Source organism: Montipora foliosa, chromosome 11 (genome assembly GCF_036669935.1).
Source record: "Montipora foliosa isolate CH-2021 chromosome 11, ASM3666993v2, whole genome shotgun sequence".
NCBI lineage: Eukaryota > Metazoa > Cnidaria > Anthozoa > Scleractinia > Acroporidae > Montipora > Montipora foliosa.
In genome coordinates this window covers 52625299-52645298 of record NC_090879.1, presented here as the reverse complement: position 1 = coordinate 52645298, position 20000 = coordinate 52625299, and the positions used below count along the sequence as shown (strand labels likewise).

The window sequence follows — 20000 nt, the reverse complement described above, 5'->3', positions numbered from 1 at the left end:
CTCCTATCAAAGCAGCAATGAAAAAGAGTCATAATACGGCCTAGAAACAGACGACTTCACGAAAGTTAACCTTTTACCCTTTTATGTCACAAAGGAGACTGAACTAGCGATGTTCCAATACATCATCATCTATCGCATTCTGCCCACCGATGGTTTATTACATAAAATGAACATGATCGATTATCCATGTCATGTCCACGAAAGTTATTTTTAGACGAGCGGAAGTCTTCCGAGACGTCCGCATGCAGGGTAACCTCGGTCCAATGTTTGAAAGAAAATATATATTCATCGGCCCTCCACGTGCGCCATCATTTTTTCTTTTCACTAAGAACCTGCGAGCGAGGTAAGACTGCATGCGGACGTCTCGGAAGACAGACTTCCGCTAGAACAAAGACTTCCGCTCGTCTCAAAATAACTTTCGTGGACATAACATATCCCGGTCAACGCACTGAGCCTCCTTCTCTGTCCCCTCATTTTCTCTTGCTACCTACCTAATTATTTACCTTTTTGCTTCTCTTAGACCTACATCGTTAGAGTTGGAATGTTCGTTAAGATTTAATATTTTGTCTTGGTTTGTTTAATTTGTATGTTATCGTTAATATATATTGCTAACTTACATAGTATTTTTAGTGATCAATAGACAGGTAGTAGTGGTAGTGGTAGTAGTCAATTTTGTCAGAAGTAGTGTAAAATGTAAAAAAAAAACTAAAAAAGAAAAAAAATAAAGATTTTCTCTCGAACAACCTGATTGCATTTGTACATCGACACTAGCCGCTAAATTTGTTTTCGGCAGAACATTTGTATCTCTTAAAATACCAAAATTTCTGGTAAGATATTCTCAAATCAAACCTGCGTTCCTGCCGATAGAATGCATTTTTACCATCAGATGAAGATTTGCTTCTCCATAGCATCTCCATAGCACATTATAATTTGAAAACAAGACACTTTTAAGATCACAACTGGTGGATTATCTTATCGCCTAAATTTAAGATTCTTGTGGCTGATCTTGTCGATTTTTCTTTGACATACCTTTGAAAATTATTAACTTGATGCCATCTAATGTTTGTACTAATGTATGATGCCTTCTAATGTATGTGCTCCAAAACTGGCAAACACATAGCGGTCGAAACGTCCTCGGCTTCCCCAACTATTAAAACCCCAAAAACTAATATTCATGTTATGTAGTGGTACTTACGCGAAAATGACCCCAGACAAGCAATTCCAAAAACCGCCACTTAACATATTTTATTTTTCATAACTTTGACGCCGACTTGCAGAACGGGTATCACAGATCACATATCCACTTAAGGTGTTCGATTCCTTATCTGCATGTCTTTGTTGAACCCATAAGTTACCAGAGAATTTTCAATTTGGTTTCAGTGTTCTACGTAACAGCACACTTACATTGCTCACTTAGATTTCGGCTCGACGGGCCATAGCTGTTGTCGAAGTCCATTATTCGTCGCTTTTAAGATTCCAAATATTTATTTTTCACCACCTGTCTTGTTTATCCAATTGACCTTCCATTCTTAAACTCCATGAGGGTATATTTTGTTTAAAGATCCACTAAAACGCCATGCGCGTTACAATGACTTTCGACGCCATGGCAGGTTATTTAAATGTTCTCCTGTGTGCACCAGGGATCATCATCAATCATGTTTTGTAATATGCGAGCATATTAAACTGGATAGTTTTTATGGCAATAGTAAAGCATTTTCGTGTCAAAATGATGTTGGCGTCTTTCCGTTGTGTTAACTTAATTAAATATACCATGCCTCGTGATTTCCACTCTCAAAATTACCTTCAGAACTACTTTTTGCGTAGAATAAGCTTTTAGAATGATGTTCTTGTCTTCTGTGGTAATACTTGACGATTCGGAAGCATTTTGTAAACAAATATTTATAACGGGTCACACGCGCAACTTGATCGCCCGAACTTGCCCGATTATGCAAAGCATCCACTTGGCCTTATGACATCCCATCGAAAAAAACTCGTAAAATATTCGCGGACGGGTCGATTTCCCTGAAATTTAAAAGGATAATTGCTAACGAATAGAGAAAGATTTTCACAATAACTAAAAATTCCTTTGTTAAGCATGAGAATTCGACGAAAAGGTAAATGCGACTAAATTTGTTAGGTGCGTTGCATTTTTTGTGTTTTGATTGTTGTGCAAATTTTGACAGAATTATAAAAAATATCTACTGACAGATCGTTAAAAAATCTTTATTTTTAGCGGTTATTTGAACATAAAAGATGCAACGCTTGACGAGAAATAATATTTTGTTGATATTTGAAAGAAGAAAAATTTCGCGGGAATCAGGACGCGGTGAAAATGAGTTAAAAATTTGCATACGTGCGTTGAAATGTGATACGCGAGGAGACAGGATTTTTATTTCTATGACAAATGATTTTGTCATTGTAGTGTAAAATGAAGTTTATTTGGGAAGGCAACAATATTTCTTTAACTTCCTGGTTAATCCAATTTATTGTTACCACTTACTTGTGCGACGATTGTTTACATAAAACTCACACTTTTTGCGAATTTTGAGTGTCATGAAATTACATCATTTGCGTGACAATACTTCCCTTTACTCTAACAAAAAAACATTCAGATAGTAACCAACTACATATTTATCAACCATTTCTTCTGCTTTTGTGCTTTACAGCATTGTGATTTGCGATAATTCCCAAGTCTGTTTTTGTATCTCATAGATGTTCAGCTTTTCAATTACATGGCCGCTCAACCTCGCGATTGTGTAAATAGTTCACCCTGAAGTCACAGCCGCCGTGTTTGTGCCCCTAAAAAAGGAAACGGCAGCCATATTTGTGTACCGACCCAATCCTCTGGGAATTGAACTCTATTATTATGCAAACGTTTTCTTTTGTTTCCGTTAAAAGTTATGGCTCTTGATCACGTGAGTGAAAACCAGCAATACGTTTCTCAGGAACCCGACAAAGAGTGCTCCCTGACCCGACAGATGAAATCTAAATATTCAGTTAAATATTACAACAAAATTAAAAAACCAAAGACGGAAGTCTCTTGGCTAAAAAGTACGTTCTTTTACTCAGAAAACAACGAACGATTAACATTCTTTCCCGTAGTTCATTCAGTTGACACAAGGTGATCACGTGCACCTTTACTCAAGAGAGTGTTTGTTATCTTTAAACTGAATTTATTACCAAAGCTTAAAAAAGTAAAAGACCTCAAAATGGGACAGGATATTACAGAATAATTAAAGGTGTGAACGTGTCAACCAAAGGGCCTCTGCTGGCGCGACATGGTTTTAATGACCCCCCACTTGAAAAAATTAACTGGAACCCTGCAGTTCAATACAACCCAATTCAATGCCTTCTGTTTTTGTGTAACACGTACCACAGGTAGCCCAGTGTACGCTTTTATAGAGCGTCTTGTTTTTTGACTAATTTCCACCATAAATAAGGGAAAGATACCGAACATTCGAAAATAACAGTACAGGCGAATAACAAAAAAAAATTGGAAAGAAAAGACACCCCGACCCCGACCCCGCGTGTTGGTTACTACCATTTAAGACATTAACAGGGATAAAATTGCTTTGTGCATCTTCAATCTGAACGGCAACATGAATGAGTTCACTTGGTTATTAGGTAACCGGCCGTTTCGCCTACCGTCTGTTCGTCTACGTCTGAGAGTCGGTTCGGCTACGTCCAATATGTCAGTTCGCCTACGATTCATATGTACAAGCTTTAAAACTGAATTGTTCAAAAATCCTTGTCGAACCTCGTTAAACCACCGTTTACGGTCTTTGTGTTTACTTGTGACTCGTACGGCCTATACTAAAGGAGGTGCGACTTTTCATTAACATATCGTTCAAAAGGACATGATAGTTCATTTGACAAAGGATTGTAAACAACATTAGCATTCATCAATCATATCGCTGCAAAGAAGGGTTACGTTTTTGCAAACTCTGACCAGGGTGGGAATTGAACCCACGACCTTCGGGTTAGAGCACCGCTGCTCTACCCACTGAGTTACATGTTCAGACAAAAGCAGGTGGTGGGAATTTAAGATGTCAATGTCATGAATATGTACAAGGACAAGGAAGGGTTACGTTTGTGTAAGACTAACGCTTATGTGGTCCATGTGGGTAGAAAACTAGCACTTCACGTTACCCTCTAATAGTTAAGTCTGTTGAAATATAAGTGCTACACGGCCAACGTTTGCAAAAACGTAATCCTTCCTTGTACTTGTACATGTTCATTGCCGTGACATTGACATCTTAAATTCCCACGACCTGCTCCCGTCTGACCTTGTAGCTCAGTCGGTGAAGCAGCGGTGATATAACCTGAAGGAAGGATTCTAATAGCTAATATATGTGCTTTAAACCAACAGACTCGAGTACGCCGTCCTCTCTGCCAGAGTTATCCTTACCCGTTTTTTCGGCATCGCCGTCAGACCTCGGAACAGTGGTAGAAGTGACTTTGTTCGTTGCCGGCCCGCCACTAACACTTGTTTCATTCTGACTTCTCTCTAAAAGGAAAAGTAAACAATTTATGAAAACATGGATAACAAAGGGAATAAAAACAGCTATATGGAAAAAGAACGAACTTTTTATCGCCAATAACTTGATAAATATAAATTATATAGAAACAGTATTCGAGCGTTAACTCGTGCAAGCAAGAAATTAGCCTGTGTGCTGAAGCGTTTCCGTTGGGTTTCACCGAAGAGAACTTTTGACCGAGCAAAAAATCAAGAGAGGGGGGAGGGGGAGAGAAAGGAAGTAAACGCTTGTCCATAAACCTCGACATTCCGCAGAACGCATTGTAAATTCAATACGTTTTACAAGCAGAAAAATCTTCAGACGAGAGGGAGAAATGGTCCTCGCACTTATCTGGACAATTTAAGCAGGAATCCGAGAGGTTTTCTCCGGGTACTCCGGTTTTTCCTCTCCTCAAAAACCGACATTTGACTTGATTTACTTTCATTGTTCATTTCAGTTTACAGTGTCCCCAATTAGCGCTCCAGCCCTAGAACGACTAGACACTTAGATAAAGTTCCTTTCCTTTTCCTTTCCTTTTTATCCATGACTAGGAGCAAACAACTTCCATACTAAGCCTATGTTCACGGTATTTTTACAGACACAGGAGCCCATGGATTATCAAATGACGTCAAAGCGAAATACCGGTTCCACGGAGAGATGACGCTGTTTGCATCCGCCTTTGCTAAGCCAATGAAAATTCGCGCTCGTTTGTTTTTCTAATCTAATTCGCTCTTGGAAATACTTGTCACTGGAGAATTACCTCCTATCAAAGCAGCAGGGAAAAAGAGTCATAATACGGCCTAGAAAAAGACGACTTCACGAAAGTTAACCTTCTACCCTTTTATGTCACAAAGGAGACTGAACTAGCGATGTTCCAATACATTATCATCCATCGCATTCTGCCCACCGATGGTTTATTACATAAATTGAACATGATCGATTATCCAACTTGTCCTTTAAAATGTGACAGATACGCAAAAACAGTGCGCTTTTTTACAGAACATTGACACGAAATTTTTCCCCGAAGCTACTATGGAAACAGTGTATAAGGGCTTAGTTCACCCACATTTTGAATACTGTTCTCCTTTGTGAGACACCTGCGGCAAATTATTGAAAGATAAGCTGCAAAGACTTAATTGACTCTCTTTCATAAGAAACACTTGATGATAGGCGGCGGTATGCAAAGTCATTAAAGTATTAAATATGACTACACCGTCCTCGGCCTTAGGAAGTCTTTTGTTAGAAGGAATGTCGATCAGGTTAATTACCATCTACGCCATAGGGAAACCGGATCTGACACTTCCTAAACCCAAAAAGGAATTTCCAAAAAGAAGTTTAATAATAATAAGGCTGACAACACTGTTAAGTTATAAATTTAGTGGTGCTATGCTTTGGAACCAGCTCTCGAATGAAGCAAAACTCGCCGTGTCAATCCCTTAATTCATTTAAGAAGCTTACCGGTATTAGAAAATAGTTGGGTCTTGCTAAGATGTATATTTTTATACCAGTTTTTTTCTGTTATAATAGTAGTATCAGTAGCAAAGGTAAATTTTAGTATTAGTTTAGTATTTTAATATACGGTTTTATGTGTCAACACGCACGCCCTCCATGGAAACCAGCCGAGAGTTGTTGGGACTAGCGTGTTTCTTTTTTGATTTGAATATTTTAAATAAGGTATTACCTACCTACCTACCTACCTACCTACCTACCTAATTATTTAAGTTTTTGCTTCTCTTAGACCTACATCGTTATAAGATTTAATATTTTGTCTTGGTTTGTTTAATTTGTATGTTATCGTTAATATATATTGCTAACTTGCATAGTATTTTTAGTGATCAATAGACAGGTGAGTCCGTTTAGTGTCGTACATGTTGGCAGTATTAGTGGTAGTGGTAGTAGTCAATTTTGTCAGAAGTAGTGTAAAATGTAAATAAAAAACTAAAAAATAAAAAAAATAAAGATCTCCTCTCGAACAACCTGATTGCATTTGTACATCGACACTAGCCGCTAAATTTGTTTTCGGCAGAACATTTGTATCTCTTAAAATGCCAAAATTTCTGGTAAGATATTCTCAAATCAAACCTGCGTTCCTGCCGATAGAATGCATTTTTACCATCAGATAAAGATTTGCTTCTCCATAGCATCTCCATAGCACATTATAATTTGAAAACAAGACACTTTTAAGATCACAACTGGTGGATTATCTTATCGCCTAAATTTACGATTCTTGTGGCTGATCTTGTCGATATTTCTTTGACATACCTTTGAAAATTATTAACTTGATGCCATTTAATGTGTGTACTAATGTATGATGCCTTCTAATGTGTGTGCTCCAAAACTGGCAAACACATAGCAGTCGAAACGTCCTTGGCTTCCCCAACTATTAAAACCCAAAAAACTAATATTCATGTTATGTAGTGGTACTTACGCGAAAATGATCCCAGACAAGCAATTCCAAAAACCGCCACCAAACATATATTTTTCATAACTTTGACGCCGACTTGCAGAACGGATAACTCTTGCTCCACACAGTTTAAAAGCCAGATGGCAATTGATTTTAAATTTCGTTTTTCCTTAATTACTTCGAAAACATGACCAGCGGTGAGCCTTCGCGGTCCGCTGTTGAACACACACGCAAATTGACGGCTTCAGTTGACGGCTTTTAATTGCCACTACCAAAAACATATGCGAACTACACTCCTTTTTTTGTAAGAACGTCGAATTTTGGAGCTGAGGCTGAACGTTATTATTATTAATTTTTTTGCTATTTGATGTTTGAGCGCGAAGATGCTCTTGCAGTTGTGTGGTTGGACTACAAAGTTATTGTTCTTAAGTGTATCATCCAAGTCATCACGAAAAACAAATAAGCCAAATAAAGACGTTGTTGTCAACTAACCGGATATATTCTTTTTATGTTTTAAAACTTTGCTTAATACAGCCTAAACGTTCCTATAAAAAAACGGTTTTCAGTTTATAAAAGAAATGAGTATAAACTGAAACTGTACTATTTTCTTAAAACTATTCAAAACAGAAATAGAACCGATTCGCGCGTGCTTCGTCTAGAGAGAAAACATTTTCGTGAAATTCCAAAGGGTTTATTACTAAAAGAGACTTTGCTGCTGGTTATTTACCATTAGCAAGGAGAAATTGTATCCTGATGGAGATCAGCGTGCAAAATTCGCTCAAATTTATTGAGATAGATTTGGGGTACAACTATGAGGAAAGGCATAAAAAATATTGTCAAACAACATCGATTTTTTAAAAAACCCATTTTTTTTTTTTTTACAGAAAACCCAAGTTTAGTTTAATAACCAGCCAAACGACTATAGCAGCTGCGAACACTTGCAATAAAGTCCGCCTTCTCAGTCTCAATTTCGACTTCACGAACTGAAATTCCACTTAGCTCATTTCACAAATGTCACACTGTGGAAATTGCACTCTGTGTGTTTGTCTAGCTATACCGACGCAAAATTAGATATAAATAATTCTCAGATATGCAAGTTAAACGCGACGGCGCACAATAAAAAGCGTGGGGGGATGATTTGTCAATAGGACGTTTTCAACCAACCTCTAGAGACACTAGAGCTTGAACCTAATGAGAGATTCTTTGTTTTCTTCCAACAACATGGCGGTGATGACGTCTATCTAAAAGTGAGGCCAAACATTTTTATGGAGTAGGGCGTATAAACAAGCATAGCACTTACAGCTTATTTTAGCATTTATAAACTCAAAGTTAATTTTGCCATATAAAGGCTATAAATCGTATACCGAGCTTGGGCTGCCTGTGGTGTGAGAGAAAAGAAAAAGTGTGAGGTGATAATGACCAGTTAAAGAAATAATTTTATTTCTTGCGCTTCACCCTCCTTTGCTGGATTTCTTTTCAGCGAAATGTCGCTTAAGCCTAAGAAAAAAATTGAAAAAACAAAAAGACAAAAGACTAAGGCCCGGGTTAAACGCCGTACTTCACATGAGCCGAACCTAATTACACTTTAGGTCGACCCAAACTAGTTAAGTTCGCCTGTTGAGTCAAACGTCGAACTTAATCCAGCCGAACTTTAACTGACCACGAAAATAAATAGCAAAACCGAGATCGAGGCTGTCTCATACATCAACATGATTATGAATTTGGTTCGGCTCATTTGGAGATTGGCGTTTGACCCAAAGGCGATCTTCAGCCGTTATTCCCGCCTGGAGTGGCCGTGAAGATCGCCTCAGCCGATCCAAATAAAACCAGTCGAACTTAATTGGGTCAAACGCCGTACTTCACATGAACTTAATTCATGTAAATTAGTTGAATTGAGTTCGGCTCATGTGAAGTACGGCGTTTGACCCGGGCCTAATTTACATTATCAACTCCGTTGATAAAACCAAATTTTAGAAATAATGTTGTCTTACATTTCACCCTCCTTTGTTGGATATCTTTTCAAAAACAAAAAGACAAAAGACTAACGATAAAACGGAGAAAAAACAGAGATAGTGAAAACGTTTAAACGCAGCCGATTTCGGGCCCGATCTTCATCCGCTGTGATGTTTGGTTTCGGAGTCCGTTTGTTTACAAGGGAAGGGGGGGAAGCCTTCGTCCAATAAGGGGCTCGAGTGAGAATATCGGGTGCCAAGTGTTTTTCTTTTTAAATCCACTTTCGGGGTCCTACTTGAAACGGGGTCCACTTCACCTTTGCTAATATTACGGAGTCCGTTAGTTATTGTAGGATCCGGGTTCTGTATTCGGACTCTGTTTTGATCGGCCCCGGGTGCTCAGGAACCCAATATGATCCCCCAGAGTTAAAGATGCCTAGAAGTTGAAGCAAGAACAAGTGTGACTTTGAGAAAGTTATCTGAAAAGCGTTTACTCGAGTTATCGTGATTTTGCAATTTATCCACATCGTTCAGAGAGTAAAAGGTGCTGCAAGTATGCAGGAATTAAACTCGTAAGAACATAGAGAAAGTTTTTAGGGAAAATTGAACATTCGTTACCCAGGTTGGTTTTTTTGTGTGAAGGGTATTCTTGGATTTCACATGACGTCACGGCCGCCATGTTGGTGTCCCCAAACAATGAAATGGCGGCCATGTTGGTGTCGCAATCCGATCCTCCGGGAATTGAAAGCTATTATTATGCTAACGTCTTCTTTTGTTTTCGTTGAAAAACATGGCTGTTGATCACGTGAGTGAAAACCAACAATTGGCGGAAGAATTCGAACTCTGGAGGACGCATATATAGGCAGATATGTGCGAAGATGGAACTGGTAAAGGCCCAGGCATAAAGGATTCAACATCCGTTCGATTTTGATGAACAGCGACAACTTTGATATTTACCTGGGAAGTTCCACTCACCTGAAATTGAAGTGGTTTTCAGGGAGGTCTTGCATTCTATCGAATTGGAATTTAGAGATGTTGGTTTTGAGTAAAGGGGAAAACCAGAGAACCCGCAGAAAAACCTCTCGGAACCGAGTAAAGAACCAACAACAAACTTAACCCACGTATGGCCACGAGTCAGGAATCGAACCCGGGCCACCTTAATGGGAGGCGAATGCTATATAACCACGAAGCCATCCCTTTTTGAAACCGTTTGGTTCCCCTCCCGCTTTCAACTGTGTTGAAACATGTTGAATGGAGGTTAAATCGATGTTGAATGCGCTTTTAAACTCTTCTTCGACATTTCTTTTGTTATCGCAAAAGTTAAAGCCGTTTGCCATCCTCTTTCAACAATGTTGGGTACGCGCGTGCGCACTAATCGGTCTCTCGATGACGTATGTATTCCCGTATCCATAGTAATAAGTCCTTATCCGTTTAAAAAAAAAACCATTATTACCAAAACATAGATTACAATTATACTATGTACAACGACAGTAGCTCAAAACACAATAACAACAACAACAGAAGGGGTGAAGAAGACTCTATAAAAGAATAAACTATGAATCTATACTTAAAAAGGTTTGATTTTTCCCATTTTGTAATACGATAATCTACCTTATTCCCTTAATATTTTTTAAAAGATGTAATAATATAATTTATTAACAAATTCTTAAACGATCTTAAATTTACATCATATGATCAATTAAAATGCTAGGAATGATATTCCGGTTAATTGCTATAACCTTTTCTATATCATCTACCACTTTGATTTTTGCTTTCAAAACCTGTAATACTGGGTGAGACCCTTTAATTAAGTATATAGCTTTGCTGCTAGAATAAGGTGGTTTACCAAGATCACGTGTTCTCCTGATTGTGTTAAAAATACCAAATAGAACATCAGCTATTGTCAGAGGTTCTAATTCTATTTTACATAACATGAGCCAATAGAGCGGTTTTCAATTGAGTGTCGAAACTAATTAGCGAATTGCTTTGGTTTTGCGTTACTTCACTCAGTGATTGGTTCAAAGTTCTCGCGCCAATTTTCCAACCAATCAGAAGTAAAAACAAAACCAATCGTAGCTTGCGCGTGCACATTTTCCCGCGCTTTGTGTCGGCTACGTGTAATTACTTCGAGTTTTGATTGGTTTACTGGATTGTCTCCGTCCTTTTTGATTGGCCAAAGTAATTAATTTGGTTTTGGTTTTACGACACTCATTTGAAAACCGCTCTAACGGATGACCTCCCAAAAATATCTTATTATTTCACAATTAAAAAGTAAATGTTCGAGGGATTCAATTTCATTTTTGCAAAACGTACAGAATTAAGAGCATTTTCCAAAAGGCCAAGTAAAATTCGACTGTTATTCCACCATTGTCAGGTGATTTATTTTTCTGGAATGTTTTTAAAGCTTCATTATATTCATTTATGGTTATCCGTGATAGCAACAACCGCGGCTGCCGCCTGGGACTGAATACCGGGCATCCCGTGAAGCTTTGTTGAATCAACTGTTGATGATGTGTTGAAACCGCTTACCCAACCCGGCAGTCACCATCGTTCAACTAAATCGAATGGATGTTAAAGCAAATGTTGAAGCGCTTTGCCCGGGCCTTAAGGGCACGTATACTCATGATCCGGTGAGAGGAACCTAATCAAACGACAGATTTACAGCATTGGAGTGATGAACCCTGGAAGGTACAAGGGCGAGAAATAGGCCAAAGACCACAGGGAGAAAGACAGCGGAGAAAGAAAGAAACCGTGCAGGCGAGATGAAAGAGCTGGAGTGTAGCAAGGAGAGATAAGACAAGCACACAGCTAATTCTTGCTGGCTCTGTTTCCGTTACGTCATACTTACAGACAATAGTTTTCATACATATACAAGTGACGTCATACCTGCAGACAATAGTTTTTATGCATGCAGAAGTGACGTCACCTTACTGGCTGCCGAGCCGTAACTATCGTTTGATCAAGAAATTATAAGACTCTCGTTCAGAGATTACAAAGAATTTTAATTTTTTCGATTGTAATGTTCACAGACAGTAAACTAAATTTAGGTGGACGCCAATCATATGTTGCTATGGCAATAGTCCTGTTCACTTGGCGGCAGTCGAATTCGTCATGGAAACTTAACATTTGCTTGACGTCCACCTAAATTTTAGTTTGGAAATTTGAAAATGTCGTTGAGGGGCGCGTGTGACTGGTAACCGCTGTATAAGTTCGAAGAGGTTCAATTTATGTCCGTGCAGTTCGATTTATATGTATGCGTTGCGAGTGATTATTTGTTGTTCTTACATTTTATTTGTGTTATTTTTTTGACAATTTTGTCCGTAACGGTATGCCCTGGAACACCGACAGCCTCTCAGTCATTCATAGGATCGGTCACTGAGCCAACAACTGTCAAATTAACAAATTGATGTCAGTTTTTCATCCGTCTGTCCTGTTATTGATCATGAATTGCGTCATAACATTGTCAAAGTAGCTGTGGATCCACGAGGCGATAGCCGAGTGGATCCGCAGCGATAACAAAAAGGCAGAGGGGTCAAAATTAAGTCAAAATACGTGAAGAAAGCGAAACAAAAATGCGAGAAACTTCAATCTGACGCGAGCAATATCCCCCACGCATTGTAAAATGACCTACTTACTGAGCTGAATAAATAGACCCTTCCACGGTTTTTGGCGCCATCTTAGTTGGGGCGCAAACACGGCTAAATTTAAAGTAAATGTATGGAATTTTGGCCGACTTTGAACCTCTGTAGCGCCGCTGAAAAGAGACGGATTTCCACAGTGATAGTGTCTTTCAAGAGACATTTATACTGAGATGAAATATAAAGAACACATTCAAGCTACAACGACCATAAACGAACTTTTAAGATTTCATACAAACCCTTCTGAAACCATTGCGGGAAATTGCCGCGAAATTAGAAGCAACATGAAAAGATTTATTATTTGAATTTACGGACATGATACCTTACTTAATGGCCTTATTTTCTGTTGAATGAATGATATCAATAAAAGTATTTAAAATAGAGGCAAAAGTTGGAAATCTTTCTCTTTTAGCGGCGCTACAGCGGTTCAAAGTCGGCCAAAATCCCATACATTTACTGTAAATTTAGCCTTGTTTGCCCCCCAGCCAAGATGGCGGTCAAAAACCGTGGAAGGGTCTATTAACTGAAAGGAAAGGAAAGAAACTTTATTTAAGTGTTTAGTCTTCTAGCCCTGGTGCACTAATTGGGGACATTGTAAACTGAAATCAACAAAGTAACACAAATCAATGTTGGTTTTTGAGGATAGGGGAAAACTGGAGTACCCGGAGAAAACCTCTCAGAGCACAGAGTCAACAAACTCAACCCACATATGATGCCAAGTGTAGGAATCGAACCCAGGCCACATTGGCGGGAGGAGAGTGCTCTCAACACCACACCATCTCTTCCTGCCTGGAAAGCAATATTTACTGGGCGGCCAAAGTGAAACATGAAAGATTTTTTGAAACTCTTCACACAATTTGCTTCATCTAAATCTACATTGATTATTTTGTCACCAAAATCTTTAAAAATATCTCACCAATCGTAAAGCTGGTTACACAGCAAGTTTTCCTTGATAAGTGCCATTGACAATAAATTTTCATTTGCTGGTGTATAAAACGACAAGTTTTCTTTGCCATTTTTTTTCCTGGACAAGTTTTATTTGATGCTGTGTACGATAAGCAACCTTTCATTGCTATTCCTTTTCTTATCAACAGTACTATTGAATGGAGTATTTGTGTTCAGGTATCGAAAGCACAATGGCTGCTTTGAGCAAGAAAAGCCGGATACTGGCTAAGTGCAGTCTGCTTGTGGTCTGGGTTTAACTCATGGACTCCTAGGAGTGAGACTCAATGGATTTTACTCTGTCTAATGCCAGACAATTTTACTAGTCAATGTCCCCTTTAAAAATAGTTAAGTAACCATAATTATTGTAATCAGTGGTGGATCCAGACCTGGAGGTAAGGTGGGGGCCCACTGTTAAACATTTTGGTTTCGCCCTTTCACAGTTTTGGTGTTTTATGGTGTTTTGGTGGCTTTGGTCCAGAAATAAGGTGGGGGGGGGGGGGGGGCCCTGGGACCCCCGGGCCCCTCCCCTGGATCCACCACTGATAATATATAAACCTCTAAATTTCAGCACCATAATTACATGTAGTTAACCTGTAAATTTTTAGCGCCTTACTATAATACTAGTTACAATTAGATGTGAACTATCCTACCCTAGATATAATTACTAAACCTGAATATTTTTAGCAACAACCTTAGTTAGAATTAGATGTGAACTATCCTACTCGCATTGATTAGCTATAGCTACATGTATTTGCAGGTAGATACAAATTCTTGTAAATGTTTCTCAATAATAAAACGTTGTCGTTGTTTCGGTGTCACAGGCCTTCTGATATTACGCGATGGTGTGATTTTGCACAATCGACCTCGAATCGCATCCAATCGCACAATTCACGAAAAACCGCATAATTCACAAAAGAACGCACAAAATTCATAAAATAAAACATAAATCAGCAAGTTTCTTAGGAGTTCCTGCATAAATATGCCATTTTAAAGCCCTTGTTACCTTCAATTTCATAAATATTCGAAGTTCAAGGCGTTATTTTGCATGTGGGGGGCCTGGTACGAGTCTCATTCTTAAAGAGTCGCCAATTGGTGTAACACAAACACGCCCTTTGTTCAGATTAGCAAATCTGTTCAGAAATATAATACTGCACACAAAAACAAAGTGTAATAAGCTAGTTGTAGCATACAGGAATATTAATAATCAAGATCATTGACATTTGGCATGTTAGCTGTGTCCTTTCAACTCTTAACGTGGTGCACCAATAGTGCAGAAGAGATCTTTTTTTTTTACTTGTCCCAACTAATGTCGATCAAGATTCATAATTACTGTTCCCTTGTGTTCAAAATGTCTTTAGAGCAGTAAAAATGTGTTTTTTTTTTAATCCTGAAACCTTGAAAAACAAGCTTAAAATTGCTCAGAAAAAAACGCATAATTTACAATATTTATCGCATAATTGGCCTTTCTAATCGCATAATCTGCCCTGCAGATCTCGCACAATTTGCATTTTTTCATTGCACCCTATCAGAAGGCCTGGTATCAGAAGAAGGAATATAAATTGTAAGTGGTAGGTTCAAATTGTATGTAGTAGGTTCGCTCATGGGTAACAGAGGTGTGCCGGCAATCTCACCGTGAGTTATTGGTTTGAAAACTGTGAGAAACAGAAAAAGTATATCTTTGTACCCTCAAAAGCATTTATCTGTGTTTTTAGTAGCTAACGATTTCAGGTGAGTGGAAGTTGAGATACAGTAGGACTGTTCCAATGTCCAGGCAATTGACCATCACTGAGGGCAAAAGAGCTCCCGACCAAGGTTGCTTGGTCCTAATAATCTTCAACGGTCCTTGACAAACCATACGCACAAACAATTTTTAATGCGATAAGTCCAATGGCACGTAAGCAACAGGACAAGTAGAAACTGTAAAATTCTGCTGAAGATGACACTGAAGTCAAAACCAGTCCATAAAATGGCTTGTTTTGGTTGAGATGGCTGGATTGTTACCCAACCATAAGTGCCCAATCTTAATTTCCAATGCGAAACAACAAGGGAGGAGGCAGGTCTAAAATACAGGTCACATTTCACAGGTCAAGACTAGAACACCCTGCTCCACTGATGAACAACTAAGCCAAGAGTTTCCCAACCTTTAAAACATTTTCGTACAGTTATTAGGGCTAGGAGACAATTTTGGTGTTGTTTATTTATATGTAGCACAGTGACATGTACACTGACCTGTGACCTGTGCAGTTTAGTCCCACATACTTGTGTATGTTCACACAGCAAGCAAGTCAATGATATTGTCTTTAACTGGTTTACGTTAAGAAGATAGCGTGAATTTTTGTGGCCAAGCACAAGAAGCTGCAGGGCGTCTTAGATACAACTTCCATCCATATATAATAGAATCAAAGTCAGGTGTTTTCCACAAAGTTCTCAGTTGGAATTGACTCAAACTTGCTTCCCTTGTCCATTTTTTCTGTTTGCTTTCCACTTTCTTGAAAGCGCAAAGTCACTTTCACAGCACAGCTTTGCTTTCAACACCCATTGCATACACTGTACTCTACTGCCACCTATTCTTTACCATTCCAATATTCATGAGGATTCTCTCTCTTTTTCCAAACTGAAGATGACGTAAATTTAATTTCCTTTGTTTTCATGGCTTTCAGCATGACATCCTGCGATGTAAAAAATTGTGGAATCACATTCAACAAGTTAACCTGTGAGCAGTGGATTCTCATCCTTTATCCGCCTTGGCAGCAAAAAGAGAGAGACCACTATGATCAAGTGATCAGTTCTCTAGTCAAGCATGACTGTATGGCTGACAAAACATTACTTTCTGTAGCCAGCGCCACAGGGACTAACTTGCAAATCAGGAAAGAATGGATTCATTGCTTGTGGTGGTCTTGTGCTCGTTTCGCTATTGAAGTGGATAAGGAGTGAGATTCAACTGCTCACAGGGTGTAAACAAGTCAAAATCACTATTGGCTGTCTTTAACACTTTCTGCTGTATAATGAGCTAGCAAACATTCGTATAGACACGTCTCCTAGTATATTGGCTGTTTAGGCCACAAAAACACGAGGGAAATCAATGTTTTCAATATGCAACTGGCATGTTTTTCGAAAGCCGTCAACATGTCACGCACTGTAAAAAACTCTGAAATTCAAACTGCTCTATTTTCAAAACGAAGCACGGTACCGAGCTGAAAACATGCAAACAGATATATTTTTAAAACCTCCTGAAGCTGATCAAGACAAAAACTCGAAAGGCTCTCTAGTTTTGTATTTCATTTTTTTGTGACGTCACGTGCAACCCAAGAATAGGACGCCATGAACTGAGCAAGATGGAGAGTGGGAGTTAGAAAGATTGCTGACAAAGTTGGTAAATCCGGCCACTACTGTTTACGGGGATAAACCCGGATCAAAATTGCATTGATTGATTGATTGATTGACTGTTTCATGATCCTTCTTACATAGAAAAACACCCGCGTCTGAATAGACAAACTTGGATCTGTTATGTCTTCACATTTTACATTCAACACAAAAAGGTACACAGACCCTATCCTCTGAAGACTTTGTTGCCTTGTAACTGATACAGCTCCCCAGTGCCTTGCTATATACTGAACAATCTTGGAACTTGCCATAGATGTAGTACTGATGAAACTGGTTCCGGGCAGCTGCCATGAATGAAGATTGAACGAAAAGTCAAAACTGAAACACACAATTCAACTTTTCCTTTCCAATTTTGTCCATGTTGCATTAAAGTTATCTTTTACTTACAAGCACAGAATCGCCACATGTCAAAAAAGTCAAGACATCTGGGAGCCTTAAAGAGAAAGAAAATGAAATTTTGGATCTTAGGCTTCAATGGCACTTCCATATCCCCAACCTTCCCCTCTTAAACATCATCATTATCACCTGGTCAAGGCAGCTTGCAATCCCAACCACCCCTCCCTCCAACTATTTCTGTTGGACATCACTGCAGGCAGCTATTCCATAAGGAAGCTGGTCTTATCCCACAGTTGCTCAATGGAGGTATGCAAGAGACGACCCACAGAAGTTGTACAGTGTTTGGGTTGCCATGGCAGGAGATCACCAAACTAGCTCTTACTTGCTGCGCTAACAATGACCTGCAACAGGAGCCCATCACCCGGAGCGTGCAACTTCCATACAGCGTCTGTGAAACGGTGTTTTCACAAGTAGGTTTATTTTTAGACTAGCCCTTCCCGCGAATTAGGTCAAAAAACAAAGGCAGTTCCGGTTCGGTGACCCTATGACGTCAGCTTAATTTCTTGTAATTGGTCATCGGGCTCCTGTGGGAGTCTCATTAGTGGGAAATTCAATCTAAAAATAACCTTACTTGTGAAAACGCCGTTGCACTAAAATAGGTAAGTTGTACGCTCCGGGTGATGGGCTCCTGCCTGCAAATTGCAACCTTACTTTCCATTCTAACAGTCAACTCATAGTCGCCATTGATCATCCGAGTCGTAATTCTTATGCAGCTATCAATGTTAAGGCCGAGTTGGGGGGGGGCATATGTGGGGCATTTGACCTCTATTGCCTTCCACCCTCGGGAATTTGACTAAGAATCTGGGTCCCAGGCGTGGGGACGTTTGCTTTTTTTTGCGCGGAGGAATGAGACCAAGTCACATCGTCCCATGTACCTCCTCTGTGCGCCTAATATACTTAATTTACTTCGCAGTTGCCTCCACAAATAAAAAATAAAAATAAAATAAAAAAATGAATGGATCAATTTAAAGGTAGTTTACAAGTGCTGTGAAGGAAGAGGCATTAACCGCTTCAGTAGAAAGATATTAAAACGAAACAAACTGAGGCCCGGGTTTGATGCAATCAACTGGAGATCTTGCAGTAACACACAGGTCACACTTGCTTTTTTAGAACGCACAATCATAGCTTCCCTTTCTGGTATCAGATGATAACAAAGCAAGGAAGTGTACCAGGAAATATGTACCTTAAATTCTGTTGATGTTAGATCGTCGTTTTCGACTAAATTTTGCTCTTTAAAGACTGTCACAGTAGACATCATTCCCTGTTCAAAGAAAGTGACGAACTGGAGAGCATGGGTAACAGTCTCACGTGACCGATGGAGTCGCTGCGAAAATAAAATAGAGGCTGACATCTGAAATCGAGGCTCTGTTGGAAGGAGGAGGAATTCTTCGAAAAATGTCTGAAACGCCATTGCAGCTGAAGGCGGAGGGATTGGCAAATTTGAGAGAAACGCTCAAGGAACATGAAGGGAAAAGGATAATTTTGATGTTTTTTGGGTCGATTTTAGAAGAAGGCGATCACATTGGCGAAAGTTGGTGCCCAGATTGTCGAGATGGTAGGCAATCCACGTAGCTAATAATTTTTTTAGCCATGGCCGTGGAAGTTTAATATCGATCTTAGAGATATGGCCTTCCTTGGTGAAATTCTGTATTTATGGGCGATCGATCGAATTTTTTTTCAAATTTTGCACCAAGCTCTTTTGTGCACTTTCTTTGTCTTTGATGTTTGAAAATCTGGCAACACCCTGTCAGACGCGAGCGATTTTATTTCGTCACGTACAATGTAAAGGCAGGCCTGATATAAAGGTAAACACAGTAACTATGGTGTAAACGTCCCCTTTCTTTTTAGAAGACTTTAGAATTTCGTGAACTGAGTGATTTGCTTGCAAGTTCACGATAATGGTAAAAGTAAATATTACCAGATTAAATGGCACATCATTATCAAAAAGGAGAAAAAGGTGTGGTTACACGGGCACACCAGACCCGTTCACCCTTGCGAGGTGTTATCGACCTTTTGGAAGATAAAATTCCCATAGTACAATGTAAATCTGCATGGATATGTCAGAGACAATCAATCAATCAATCGATCAATCTTTATTGTAACATGTAAATTACAGTCTGCAGACTGGTTTACATGTACCTTGTGCAATACTGGCTAAATAACTACATGTATTTTTAGTATATATACTAAAACAGTGGATAGCGTTGAACACACATGGTAATTGACTACTCAAACTCTGGATATCCACTGCTATTCAACTCCGGCAATTTGCCCACAATTTGCGTTTGAAAATGTTGTAATCTTTGCAGGAATAAATGAGTTAAAATCATCTTTTTGTGCTATATTATCTCAGTGTTTTAGTATATACTAAAACAACTATTCACCTCAGTGTCGGTAGCTATTAGTGGATATTTACCTCGCCATTTCACAGCTCGTTAAAATATTAATATCCACTAGCCACCTCCACTTTGGTGAATAGTTGCTAAATATCATGATTATATAAAAACAAATATTTAAAAAAGGAAGAAAATGGTGTATAATGCTAATCTACAGTAATACGCCTCTCATACAATATTGAATAATGTCCATATAAGTATTTTGGAAAAGTAGGATCTAACTAATTACTGTCAAGCAGAGTGAGGGGACAGATTTTTTTTAGATTTGAAAGACTGTGGGGACTCAAATTTCATGCACTTAAGTTATAGGCAGGTACAAGAGCCAATCAGATTGCTTCTTTTAAATCAACTTGTTAATGGCCAAGTCA

The 20000-nt window shown here is 39.0% G+C and overlaps 2 protein-coding genes and 1 long non-coding RNA gene across 3 annotated transcripts in view; 1 reads left to right on the top strand and 2 right to left on the bottom strand.

The window, feature by feature from the left end:
- Positions 1-7161, bottom strand: part of LOC137976241 (uncharacterized) — a 7842-nt gene extending 681 nt beyond the window's left edge. Inside the window, exons 1-2 of the long non-coding RNA XR_011117728.1 lie at positions 6946-7161; positions 4409-4507 (exon numbers count right to left, since the gene is read on the bottom strand). This is a non-coding gene — a long non-coding RNA (uncharacterized lncRNA). The remainder of the gene's footprint in view (positions 1-4408; positions 4508-6945) is intronic.
- Positions 7162-11255: 4094 nt separating this feature from the next.
- On the bottom strand, positions 11256-18513 carry LOC137976141 (synaptic plasticity regulator PANTS-like). The gene is made up of 4 exons (XM_068823432.1): positions 18420-18513; positions 17228-17273; positions 17006-17124; positions 11256-16125 (listed from the first exon to the last, which is right to left on the bottom strand). Exons 1-4 carry the CDS (start codon positions 18492-18494, stop codon positions 16021-16023), a joined length of 345 nt encoding a protein of 114 aa, XP_068679533.1. The 5' UTR covers positions 18495-18513; the 3' UTR covers positions 11256-16020.
- An 83-nt stretch (positions 18514-18596) lies between these two features.
- LOC137976294 (thioredoxin domain-containing protein 17-like) overlaps positions 18597-20000 on the top strand; it is an 18590-nt gene continuing 17186 nt past the window's right edge. Inside the window, exon 1 of the mRNA XM_068823595.1 lies at positions 18597-18791. Coding sequence (XP_068679696.1) covers positions 18632-18791 — 160 coding nt within the window. The 5' untranslated portion in view covers positions 18597-18631. The remainder of the gene's footprint in view (positions 18792-20000) is intronic.

Bases quoted from the DNA above. Each gene is read 5' to 3' on its own strand.
- LOC137976141 (XM_068823432.1), bottom strand. From the start codon at position 18,494: ATGATGTCTACTGTGACAGTCTTTAAAGAGCAAAATTTAGTCGAAAAC. The intron at 17,125-17,227 runs GTAAGTAAAAGA...CATTCATGGCAG, and splicing joins CATGTGGCGATTCTGTGCTT to CTGCCCGGAACCAGTTTCAT. The intron at 16,126-17,005 runs GTCTGTGTACCT...TTTACATCGCAG, and splicing joins CAAAGTCTTCAGAGGATAGG to GATGTCATGCTGAAAGCCAT.